The sequence below is a fragment of the Branchiostoma belcheri genome, unplaced genomic scaffold (assembly GCF_001625305.1).
Source record: "Branchiostoma belcheri isolate BF01 breed outbred unplaced genomic scaffold, Haploidv18h27 scaffold13, whole genome shotgun sequence".
NCBI classification, from domain to species: domain Eukaryota; kingdom Metazoa; phylum Chordata; class Leptocardii; order Amphioxiformes; family Branchiostomatidae; genus Branchiostoma; species Branchiostoma belcheri.
Window position 1 is genome coordinate 1,650,395 of NW_017802713.1, and position 13,889 is coordinate 1,664,283.

General features: G+C 38.8%; 1 protein-coding gene across 1 annotated transcript in view; it reads right to left on the minus strand.

Annotated features, from left to right (window-relative positions):
* The window catches only part of LOC109463939 (DNA replication licensing factor mcm7-like), a 54,346-nt gene that overhangs the window by 31,108 nt on the left and 9,349 nt on the right, over nt 1-13,889 (minus strand). Inside the window, exons 12-16 of the mRNA XM_019760837.1 lie at nt 12,927-13,082; nt 12,278-12,417; nt 11,536-11,717; nt 10,858-10,941; nt 9,888-10,056 (exon numbers count right to left, since the gene is read on the minus strand). Of these exons, the coding sequence (XP_019616396.1) occupies nt 9,888-10,056; nt 10,858-10,941; nt 11,536-11,717; nt 12,278-12,417; nt 12,927-13,082 (731 nt within the window). The remainder of the gene's footprint in view (nt 1-9,887; nt 10,057-10,857; nt 10,942-11,535; nt 11,718-12,277; nt 12,418-12,926; nt 13,083-13,889) is intronic.

Below are 13,889 nucleotides of genomic sequence, written 5' to 3' on the forward strand. Positions count from 1 at the left end.
TGCTGCTGAACGTGACATGGAAAGATTCTCATAAACAAAAAAAAAGAATTCCTGCATATCTGCTCCCCCCCATGAAGAAATCTAACCAACATTCTTGGTAGCCTTTAGAAAATTTAAAGCTACGAAATTGTATGTAAACTATGCATGTTTTACATGTTTTACTGAGCAAATGATATTTATATAGTTTACGTGATTCTTCCCATATTTTTAAAACAGTCAAACAGTCAAGAAGGCCATCCAGGGGACCAATGTAAAGTGATCTTCTTGAATAGGTGGCTGTCTTGGGCAGGTTGCTTAATGCTTGCACCTATGGAAAATAAATGTGGGAACTGGGAAAAAGTGGTTGTTTTGGCCAGGTAACCACTTGTGTAGGCTTGACTGAATTGCAAGCAGAAAATGCTGATCAGGATATCAGAGCAGTGTTGGTAACTTTAAAAAAAATCTCAAAACAAAAACAAAACGTTAACCTACGGGTTGTCCCATCTTCCCCTAGAATTTTTACATAGAGATTAAAACTTCTACAGGTTCTTAAAAGGAAACTACTACCCACCGTGGTTAAAAGGATTGTTTTCAGACTCTACGATCTGGGAGACTTTTCTCATACCTGCACAAGCTGATAAGAAGCCTGGGTCATCCTCCATGGATAATTCCCGGCTCCATCCCCCGATATCCCCCATCGATCTTGCTTAAAGACTTGGTCAGGGTGGATCCACTGGAAGACGGAGCATCGCGCTACGTGTCGGATCAACTGTTTAATCTGTATAGTCCGCTTGGAGAGTACGGACCACACCCTAGCAGTGTTAGAAATGCCCACCTGCAGTCTGCATTTTGCAGAGACATTTTCAATATTGCAGAACAAAAATTAAGCAACATGCAATTTTCTGCAGACTGAAAAATCTAGGGGTTCAATGCTGTTGGTTTAAAAGCTTCGTGTTTACTTATGATATTTTTCAAATTGCATGTAAAATAAAATTGCCAACATCCAGACTTTTAAGTGTCCATTTCAAAAAAGTATTTCCGAATTGCAGAACAAAGTTTTGACATTCTGTGATATTGCAGAACACTGGAAAAATGTATGTCTACCACTGAGGTCCAGGCTGGATACAGACTTTCTTGTCCTGGTTTGGTATATTTTTCGAGACATGAAAAGCCGTGCAGCGATTCTGTTGGAGAAAGCAAGCCAGCCTTGCACTCTAAAGTCCTTGTTGAAGATTCTGTCTCAAGTGGAACCACAGAATTTCTGAACATTTCATGAAGGTTATTATACTGACGTTGGCAGCCACTTCAGTATTTGTTGCTTTACATTTTAGGTCATTTTACTCTTTGTTCAATAATCAATGTTAGCCTTATATACTCATCCTACGGTATGCAATAGTGTAGTGTAGCACTTCTGTAGAATTTTAGTGCCTATACGTGTTAAAACATGTACTGTGTTTAGCCCTCTTGGGCATGAATGTGCAAATAAACATCATTGTCGTTGAAAAAATATGATCACAACACAGCGACTATCTTGCATTCCTTGTGAATCCTCAAGATTATTTTCGGAGCATAACAGTAGAATTTTTTTGTCAGTCGCATGTCGGATTTAGGTCTCGGGAGAACACCCGCCATAAATTCCAGCTTGTATGGCCTTGCCATCGTCTACATGCATACAAACAGTACCATTAGTCCAGCTAACGTTCAGCCTTACGGCATTACGCTATTAAACCATTACGCACGGGATATAGCGCCGGTTGCCATAGCAACTATCGAAACCTTGCAAAAACAATTTCACCCAAAACAAACTGATAACACTGACAAAGAAGGAAAGACGAAAATAAAACTAAGGAGAAAACTAAACAAGAAAGGTAACGTTTGCAAAGCAAATGCACAATGTTTCCTTCCTGCTATAAAATTGCAACATGAGACAACCCAACACTAGTTACCATGGTGATAGATGTCTGGTTCAGGTCATTGACCTTATTTGTTTGGAGAAGAAGAAACAGAGCAAAAACAATATGTTTTTCTTCGGTAAACATAAAAAGACACATTTTACAAGACCACTATGCATTGAAGATATTCTGAAGACCACTTCATATAGATGACGTTATTTTCTGTCAAGAAATTCTACACCTTACAAATTCTTTACAGAAAAAAAATGCGTAGGTGAAATTATTGTTTAGACTCCACCCTTTCTTATGTATTCTGACCTTTTCCATCTGTCTCTGCTAGTAGCAGATCTTATGACCATATATATCGAGCTGTCAGGTTTAATTCTTCGCGTAGCGCTATTTGATGGCTGCAGCGCGAGATAAGCAGTCAGTTTCCAAAGGTCACACACCGTTCAGAGAATAACCGCTCGTAAAAGAAGTCATCACGCCCGTTTTCACTGCCATAGCTTTATTTCGCCTTTCTTGAAAAGTTGAATGTACAGTTAATAATGGGTATAAAATATCCTTCCTCTCACACATAGAAGCACGCAGTTTCTAAAACCTAAATTCGCACTTAGAAGTCTTTTATATACATGTTTGGCATTCGCAAATCAAGACGTCATAAACCAAAAGACCACGTTTAACGTGATAGATTAAGAAGACTGGAAAGTTGCATGTACAGTTAATAATGGGTATAAAATATCCTTCCTCCCTCACATAGAAATACGCAGTTTCCAAAACCTAAATTCGCACTAAGGTCTTTTATAATATGTTTGGCATTCGCAAATCAAGACCTCATAAAACAAAAGACCACGTTTAACGTAATAGATTAAGAAGACTGGAAAGTTGCAATGGGTATAAAATATCCTTCCTCCCACACATAGAAATACACAGGTTCCAAAACCTAAATTCGCACTTAAAGTCTTTTGTTTGTTTGTTTCGCATAACCGGTAAACCGCCTTTAGGCATAACAAACCAGTTTTGTACATGTACAAGCTGCGTAAAACCGGACTGTAAGGTTTGAACCACTCATACCGGGAAGGTCCCCTACTCTTTTCGATAAGTGCGGTGGGTTCTTTAACGTGCGTGAGGTGTGGCTCTCCCTAAACACGGGACCTCCATTTGACATCCTATCCGAGGGATGTCCCTAACCGAAGCTAGGTACTCATTTCCACCTGAGCGAAGTGAGGAAAGTCGTGTAAAGTGCCTTTCCCAATGGCACAAGATCGGTGACATGGGCAGGATTCGAACCCGCAACCTCTTGGGTGTGAGCCGAACGCGCTACTGACTGCGCCACACGACCCCACGTTTTTATAACATGTTTGGCATTCACAAATCAAGACCTCGTAAACCAAAAGACCACGTCTGACGTGATAGATTAAGAAGACTTAAATAAATGTTGCCTTGCATGTTATGCGTTTTGCATTAAAACATATTACCTATAAGACGCATAAAATCTAGTTAGGAACCCTTTGCAGCTTGTTTTCCGAATCATTAACTTTTGGGAACCTGTAAAAACTTTAACATGCGAAGAAAATGGTCCGGGTTTAATCTGCAGTGTTATACTGTAACTATTCCAAGTTGTTGTGGTTTTTATCAGGCAAGCAAATTGGAATCATAATACTATGATGGAATTCCACGGTAGCTCATTTCTACACTTTACGATTTAATCAACCATGCAAATTCACAATTAATTTAACGACCTTCCCTAATCATTAGACATTGTCTAGTGTAATATGCCCTCCAGGGTTCAAGCTATTACCAACATAGTAAAATCTGTTCAACTTTTCTAGTACGAAGGATGGTAATTTTAGATACAAGAATAATTGTCATTTTTTGCATTGTCAATTCCCTTCGCACAAATGTGAATATCCTAGGTTATGTTAGATATTTTAAGATTACAATGTTGCATACTTAATAGAATTATTGCCACAAATTAAGAAGGTACTATCCGATACTAAAACTATCCTAATGACATTATACTTACATTATACGTAGTAAACCCAAATGGTTTAGTCTAATGGTCACTCAACCAAAAATGATCCGCTAAAACGAATGTGTGTATGCATGAGTAGTTTCTTACATTTTGGCCAACTTAAATGTTATTCTGCAAAAGAAAATATACTCATTTATCTAAAAATTTCTTCATGTCATATAGTGTAATTCCTGATTTTTTCAGGACTTTCCTCAATATGAGCATATTTGAGTTGATTCAGAACCAGAATCTTTTTTTTTTTTTTTTGCAAATCAGAAAAAAATGAAGCAGGCGAATCCGTGAACCAACAAATTAAATTGGTGTGGCCTAAAATAAGTAAAGAAGGCTGCCTTAAAACTATCCTGCATCTCGTGACAAGACAATGCTGGTATTTCAGCATACTCCATAGAGGCTGGGTCCTTATACCACTGGGATATAGAAATTACATTATCTTATTAGTCCACAGTGATATGGATCACATGCAAGCTTTTATGCTAAAGCTCTTTGTTCCGAAGCAGTCCCATACATGGGAAACATCGATTTTAAAATATTTACCTGGCTTTCTATACCCTAAAAATATCCTCCCTTATGTGACAAATGTTTTTGTTTTCTAAGTACATTATTACACAAAACATAACCTTTTCTTTGTCCCTAAAAAAAGCTGGATAAATGTTTGTGATAATGTTTTAAGATATAACTTTAAGTAGTTTATTACCTCCTGGTATGTTGTGTGTCTGTTTGCTTGTGTTTCCATAGTAATGTCCACATGCTAGGCATGCCAGGGAGACTGATAGGAGGGGTTAAGTCAGAGGTCCCAGAAAAGGTTAACACATTTCCTGTCTTCAATTTCCTGCTATATGCATATCTGTTGCCAAATGGGAGTCAGAATCAGAAATTCACGTTAGAAATGAAACAAGGAATTCACTAAACCTGTACATATATCACAGAAATCTTTTATCTCTTGTTAACTTATTTTTATGTTCACCAAAGGAAAACATTGTTTTTTCTCTTCTCCAAACAGTTAGGTCAATGACCTGAACCAGATGCCTGTGACCATGGTAACTAGTGTTGGGTTACATCATGTTGCAATTTTATAGCAGGAGGGATTTAGACTCCTGTCACCATATATACGAATGTTGTGTTTGAGTAGGAATTTAAAAGAGGAGACTATATGCGAAGGTAAATATTATGCATTTGCTTTGCAAATGTTACCTTTCTACATGTAGTTATTATAACTTTTCTGCAAACTGCAGAAAGCAGTTGGCCATTTCGAGCCCTTAACGTACTCCTACAAGGCCCTACAAGTGATGATTGGGAAGAAAGCATATGGTGAGCCCATCCAAACACTCCCATAGGAGTGGGTTAGGTGTAATGTCAGGTATCAGTCTGATCAACCCAGAAATACCATCCCTTTGTTCTGTTGGAAACTGTGGCGATTTCTTTACAGGTTGTTGAGTGAAAACCTTTGGGAGGTTTTCCCTACTGACCGGTCATTTGGGGAAGCCTTACAGATGTTGTGCGGACGCATTATTTGTCCCGAGGGATGGACAGAGTTGGTCTTAATAGAAGAGTGGTCAAGGGAGTTCTGCATTTAGGTATTACAGTATTCAGGTATTAAAACAGTTATTCCCAATTTTTCAACTCCGTAAAATTGTACAGGACAACAATAGCCAAGAAAAAACACAAATAGCATCAACTACTGAAAACTTCTGCAAAGGGGGAACCTGGACATTGTGACAACTTTTCTTACCTTCGATTACTTTTTCCACTGAACCAAACATTAAAAATCCAGCCTATTGTCTCTACGCTTTCTTCAAGTCTATTGAGTGGTCACTAGCCTGTTTACCAAACCTATTTTAGCTGAAAAATTAAGCAACTTGCAATTTTACAGACTGAAAAAATCAGGCTAGGGGTTCAACATTTTTTAAGAGCTTTCGTGTTTACTACTGAGTACTGACTCTGTAATATCTAGTCATTTTCAACATGCAATTTTGAAAATGCCATGGGTTTAGCTTCGAATTTTCGAATTGCAGAACAAAATTTTGACATTCTGCAATATTACAGTAGACTGTAAGTATTTCAACCATTGAATGGTTACTACAGACAAGTTCTACTAGTGCCTAAGTATTCACCCTGAATTCTAATCTGTTGCAACCTTCGATAGGGCGAATTTTCCTGCGGGTGAAACAAACCGTCTAACGACCGACCAACACGGAAGGAAGCCATCACCACGCGCGTACGCGGCCGGCGCTGTGGGTGCTGAATAGTTAATGCAGCGGACGCCCAGCGACTACACTGCCCAGCACATTAGTTAACGAGACTGCGTAATGAGCCTGAAATATTAATGGCGGCGAGAGTTCTGCAAACTAGTGCATTAACATGGGAGGGTAGTCAACCTGTCAAAATATGTGACCCTGGAATATCTCAGTAACTTTAAGTTAGGCCTAGGGAAAAAATATTGTGTTTCCTGTTACCGACCCTAGAAAAACCTGCTGACCCTAGACTTCTTTTGGGGGGAAATAAATACAATGTACAAGCTGATTGACCTTTTGTAGCTCCATGATCTGACACCTGAGTGATAAAATGTTGTACAATTGGTTTTCTAACATTGACATAGAAAATAAAAGTGTCATCATGCAAGTTTTACTTTGTTACATTGTATTGTATAAGTTAAAATAATCCCTACCTACATTTTTGTACCAACCCTAACTTTTTCAGCCTGAAACAGAAAACACAACATTTTTTCTAGGCCTTTTAACAGTAGAATATGATTCATCAAAAATCATCGTACCCAGTATATTATGCTGAATTATAATATTGCCTAATATATATTTCTTTCGTTCAGTGATTCTAAACCAGAATTGTCAAAACAATATTTCAACATATGAAACGTACACACATCTGTAGATATTAAGGCATTTCGTCTTTTCAATCAGCTAACCCAAGCCCTACCACTTACCCGAAAGTGATTAGTGGTTTGCCTACTTTATGGTATGCTAATGTTCCCTTAATTAATAATTCCCTTGGGGACAGGGTTCCTAGTGTAATCTTGTAAACTCTGACAACAGCATACACATTTATATCCATGCTCTTAATGCATTATAACATTAAACCAAACAGTTTCTCCATTAAGAATAATAAAAAGCACTCAACCATATTTATAATACATGTTATCCTTTTAAGATTGTTTCATTTTGTAAAATAAAATAAAATACAACCTAATGTTTAAATTATTCCGCATATCTGTATAGACTGAGGAAGAATTTGTATAATTGAGTAAAACATTAAAAACGGATATATCAGGAACGGTAATGTTATTGTGAATGCGTTTGCCAATCTGTCTTTGCATTGGCGGTATCCAAACTGCATTTGTATGATAATAAGGCTGAGATCTTATCACATGTAATTCATCATTTGGAAAGGTCTCTGTTGATGCATCAATTTTATCAGTGTAATGTTTTTGTGACTCATCGGATAAAGGTAGTTGCAGGGATATCGAATGTAGCCTGGGAAAAATTGCCTCAAACTTGAAGATGGTGAATATATTGGGATCTTGGGAGTACGAAACTGACAAAAGAGACATCTAACAGGTTTTAAAAGAACTGCAGGCAACAAGCTGTGTACATTGATCATGACAAGTTTAGATCTCATGCAAGCCTCTTAATGTACAAGAAACAAGAGATATGCATTTGTGTTTTAAATTTTTCTTCATATCTGACATGGAAAACTATAATTTCTAAATTGTGGCAAATTCGTAACAGCTTTTAATGGCGTTCTCAGAAATTTTTACAGAAAAAATCAAACAAAAAAAGATATGTCTTCTTCTTGAACAAATGCAAGGACACACCCATCAAGTGAGATTCAACAAAATTGAGATTCCACTATCCATCTAACAAATCCACTAGCAATATTATATCATACATTACAACATCTAAATCGATGCATTACCCAAAATAAATCAAATTTCCCTACTCGTGTTTCAATTCCACATTTCTTCATATTCAAGAACACACCCCTCAAATGAGACAACAAAATTGAGGTCTCACTCTAAACTACCAATACAACAAATCCACAGGCAATATTATATCATACATTACAACATCTAAATTGATGCTTTACCCAAAATAATCGAATTTCCCTCCTCATTTTTCAATTCCACATTTCTTCATATTCAAGAACACACCCCTCAAATGAGACAACAAAATTGAGGTCCCACTCTAAACTACCCATATAACAAATCCACTGGCAATATTATATCATACATTACAACATCTAAATCGATACTTTACCCAAATAAATCGAATTTCCCTTCTCGTTTTTCAATTCCACATTTCTTCATATTCAAGAACACACCCCTCAAATGAGACAACAAAATTGAGGTCCCACTGTAAACTACCCATATGACAAATCCACTAGCAATATTATATCATACAAATACAACATCCGAATCGATGCTTTACCCAAATAAATTAAATTTCCCTCCTCGTTTTTCAATTCCGCATTTCTTCATATTCTTCCCGCCACCAAATGTCCCGGCGGCGGGGGTATAAACCGATACCGCGCCCCATTTGTGTGTGACGCTAACTTAATTCTCGACCACTTAGGGACAAGAAAGGGGTCGGCAATTGGTTCTCTTAATCTCGTTACCGCAATCACTCTTCATGATGAAACCGGCGGAGTTACGGGCGGGGGGAGAACATAATCACACGTTCCCTCCCAAAACGCGGGCCCCTGGGTACCGGCTAATCTGGTTTCTATCAATTTCCTGCATATTTCACACCGGGTCGGAGGTTATTATCTCATTATGTCATGCAATTTGCTTGGCCCATTCCGGCAATTTGAGGGGGGAGAGGCGATCCCATTGGAAACTAAGGACAGGGCTCGAAATTCATTTTTGGGAATTTCTGGTGCACCCAACCTAAAAAATTAGCTGCACAAAAAATTTTTTGGGTGCACCATATAAAACAAAACCTAATAACAGATCTTACTGCTCCTCTTCTGAGCTTGAATCTGAAATGGGAGCTGACTTCAAAATCTTAAACTACTAACTGCTAACTTCAAAATCTTAAAGTACTACGACAAAGGTTTTATTATTTATGACACTTAGACACCAATAATATCCTGCATACTATTATACAGTTGATATGTACAAAAATACCTACAAAAAGATTTGGGTGCACCAGTGCACCCACAGAAAAAAATTGGGTGCACAGCTCCAAATTTGGGTGCACTGAGGTGCACTTGCACCCAGTATTTCGAGTCCTGCGATCTCATTGGAAACTAAGGCTGTGGTGATTTGGGTCGTCTGTTGTGTGAAAGGTGGTTACAAAAAGTATAATAGGATTTCTGCTGTTACGTAGATACAATAACAATTCATAATATGATGTCTGTCTTTTAACATAGAGATATACTAGGTAATGTACTACCATATCACGTGTTCTGTTTGCATTCCAAATTCCAACCAAGTACAAATCCAATTTCCCTCATATAATGTAAAAATTACACAAACAATAAAAGCTACAAGTCTAGACAGATGCGTCAAATATTAATGTCAAACAATGCAAAGAACACTTCTGCATACAAAGTAGTTGCAGATAATGTTCAACTTGGTAAGTTAAAAAAAAGTAGGACTGTACAAAGATACCAGTTATTACCTTGAATAATCAGAAACTCAAAATGCTCATATTTTACCCCCAACAGTTGAGGAAAGTCCTTTTCTTCCTAGTCATTACAGTTTTTCCATCTATCAATGCAGTGGTTTGATTAAAAGTTCAAAATTTATTGTTCAAATATTAACCCATGGCTCCTTTTGTAGCATTTGGGGCTATAAAAGGATGCCTAAACCTGTTTTTATCTTTTTTCGCCCTGTCGCTTCATATTTCTTCTGAAAAAATCTGAGAACCAACAAATTAAATTGGTGTGGCCTTATCACAAAATCAAATTAGATTACCTTTAAGTTAGCCTTTTTCAAGGTCGTATAAGTTTGAAGTTGAAGGACTTACCAGTGCGGTGGACAGACGCAGGATGGCCAGCAGTGACCTTGCGGACGTGAAGGTCGAGTCCTTGTTGTTCCGAGCCTCCTTCCTCATCTCGACGTACGCGCCGGTGATGTAGTCCGTAAGGTCCTCCGGTATCACAGGGTTCTTGGTCTTACAGAGTGCGATGTAGCGCCTTCAAGAGACGAGAAAAGATGGTGGACAATTTGATAAGGCCATACTAATTTTATCTTTTGGATGGCATCCTGCAAAGACCCCCAAATTAGTGCGTACGGGCAAATAAAAAAAAATCCAGCCAAAATAATGCTAATAATGCGATGTAGCGCCTTCAAGAGATGACAAAAGATGGTGGACAATTTGGTAAGGCCAAACTATCTTAATTTTATGGACGGCATCCTCCAAAGACCCCTAAACTAGTGTGCACGGGCGAATAAAAAAAATCCAGCCCCAAATAATTCTGCTAAACCACAAGAAAACAAAGCTGGTATCGTGAATTTGCAAGACTTTGACGACAAGCCGGCACATGCTGGCCTTTTGCGGCATTCATGAGTCGGCACTGTACTGAGTTCTTGAGTTCTGTGGAGCTTCGGCAGCCTGGGTGCCATCCTCTGTAGTTATACCATCGGCTCCCTATTGTTGCTAGCTGCTATGGAGGATGGCACCCAGGCCAGAGCCTTGGACGAGGTGATTCTTTTTTTTTAGAACAGGCGAAAATCAATGCACGTGCGGACGTCATCCATAAAAATTACTTGGTATGGCCTATGAAAACACCACGGCAAAAGACATGGTAGGGTTTTCTTGTACAGGGCAATATGGTACCCTGAGGATGCAAAAGCTGGTGACTAAGTAAGAACTAAGAAATACAGGTTTTACCCTGAAATCCTCATACAAGATTGCTAGCTAGTTTCCTCCAGCTGCAGTTTTGAGTCCTCTTGCTAGGTGGCAGTGCTTATATATGAGAAAGACTGTTCCTTACCTCATAAGTTTCATGTCAATGGGTGTGAACTGTGCTGCTGGCTGCTCGTTGTGCTGGTGCACATACGTGATGTGCTGGGCAAGTCTGGGAAGGAAAGGACACATTCAGTTTTACCTTCGTAGAGAAGGTTATGTTTTTGATAGCATTCGTGTTTGTAGAGGTATTTGTGGTTGAATACAATAGCTCAAAAAGCCATGCATGGACTGCTATGAAATGCGGTTAGGACAATTTCATCTATTTTGTCATTTCAGCTTTGTGACAAAATGTTACTGAATAGAGGTAACAGGACATGTTCTCAAAACCTGTTCAACTTAAGAAATGATACAAACACAGATTCGAACTTACATGATGATACAAATATATGAAATAATATATATATTACAAATATATTATAAATAAATTCACATGCTTGTCTAAAGTTAAAACTTTTGATCCAACACAAAGATGTTTTCTCACCTAGAGCTTTGGAAAGAGAGAGAGAACTTTTTGTGTTGGAGCTAAAGTTTTAACTTTAAACATGAAACTACCAACACAGGTGAACTTTCATGTTTCATGACAATAAATTCACATGCCAATAATAAACTACAGAACTATTTTACATAACAATACATAATATACATGTCATCACATACATACAAATATAAATTATTTCACATATTCATACAATAGTCTCCAGACCTGAGGTCGTTGTCCCTGTCTGGCCTGTCCTGGATGAGCCACAGCAGGTCAAACCTGGACAGTAAGGCCGCGGGCAGCTGGATGTTGTGTTCAATGGACTTCTTGGGGTTGTAGCGTCCGAAGGCGGGGTTAGCGGCCGCTAGGATGGACACTCTGGCGTTCAGACTGGTCATAATTCCAGCCTGGAGAAAATATTTACAATAATTATTGTTATCAATCGATCTAAAACCTTTACTTCAACTCCAGGGCTAGAAATACTGTGTGGGGTGCACCCAAAATTGGAGCTGTGCACCCAATTTTTTTCTGTGGGTGCACCCAAATATTTTTGTAAGTATTTTTGTACATATCAAATGTATAATACACGTAGTATACAGGATATTTTTGGCATCTAAGTGTGTAAAAAAATTAAATCTTTGTTGTAGTACTTGAGTAAGATTTTGAAGTTAGCTCCCATTTCAGATTCAAGCTTAGAAGAGGAGCAGTAAGATCTAATTACATTAGGTTTTGTTTTATATGGTGCACCCAAAAAATTTTTCCCATATAATATAGGTAGTACTCAGAACCTGAACATATCAAATTTTTGTAACTTGCTTGTGCACCAAACTATAAATTATACAGCGTCGAACCCTCTCACTTAACTATAGAAATCCAAGTAGGATTCTGCTATCGTAACAGTTCTACTCAGAATTGTTGGCTGTTTCATTGCAGTTCTGCAACAAACTGCTAGGAGGTGTTATCCTACCTTTGCTATGGAGATGGTCTGCTGCTCCATGACCTCGTGAATGGCGGTACGGTCAGCGTCCATCATTTTGTCAAACTCGTCGATACAGCAGACGCCCTGGTCAGCCAGAACGAGAGCTCCGCCTTCCAGAATCATCTCACCTGAGAAACAAGAAAATGACATTGAAAAAGAAGAATAAACACAACTTGACACAAATAATTTGTTGACAATTTTCAAAGACATGTAGCATGAGTTATTCTTTCTTTCTTTATTCTTTCAGGCATCTATGACTCATATAAAAGAAAACATACGAATAGAAATACACATAATAACAACAGTTAAAAAATATGACTGAGTACAGACGGACCCAGACATTGCGGAAGAATCTGTTCTGAAAGATTACATCGAATTTGAGAACAGATCGGATGATGTTACATGTGGATGTGTATTTGAGGAGTTATAGAGACAAAATACAAAGAAATAGCATTGCCATTGCCATGTAGCGTCGAAGGTGTCTGTCCTATGGTAAACAAACATTTCACTGTTATCAAAGCCAGTGCTTTCATTTTACAAAGAAATGTTTAATCTAACGTTTCTGCTGATATGCTTCTGGTATCATTATCCAATCCCGCTGCAGTTCTTCAACAATCTGCTAGAGGGCGACACTAACCTGTGAGGGGGTCCTTCATGACAGCTGCGGTCAGACCTACACCGGAGCTGCCACGGCCCGTGGTGTACTGACTGCGGGGGGCCAGACGGTCGATATACGACAACAGCTGACTCTTGGCCACGCCAGGGTCTCCCATCAAACAAACATTGATGTTTCCTGTTGAGAGTATGATGGTACAAATGTATGACAGTAAATACAAGATCACAGTAGAAAGGTAACATTTGCAAAGCAAATGCACTATGTTTACCTTCACATATGGTCTGCTCTGTTAATTCCTACTCAAACACATTCGTATATATGGTCAGACAGGAGTATAAATCCCTCCTGCTATGAAATTGCAACATGAAGTAACCCTACACCAGTTACCATGGTGATCAGGGTTCTCCCCAGACGATGGAACAAGGGCGCTGCGCCCTGATACTCCTAGCTCAGCGCCCTCATACTCATTTTCAAATCTAGGGTGTTGCATCCCGATTTTTCTACAAAATTTCGCTAAAATTCGATAAAATTTCTTGATTTCGGGGCTTAGTGGCGTCTATTTTCCCGCCGGCATTGTCTCTGAAAACTTGTGAATGGGGCGATAATCGAGTAAACAATGAGTATTTCGCACGACGCTACTGAGAGAATCGCTGTCATTGGTGGAACATCGGGCGCCCCGCTAGCGTTTTGAAGTCGTGTAAAGAAAGCTAATTGTCTGATTTCTTTGTAAACCAAAGCCCTCGACCCTGAAAATTCCCTACCGTATCGCGACATTATGAAGCATGTGGCGGCCGCGAAATTCGTTGACGCGACAGAAAATGTCTGGTTCATGATAGCGGTATTTCCCATGAAAATAACGTATACGATTTATTTTCCCCTGCTGTCGGTTTTTAAGTCCCGAAACGTTAAAAAAAAGCTGAATTTTGCCCACAAACCCGGACGGGGGACGGCCTGTACCTATCGGCGTAGCACATGGCGGCCGCA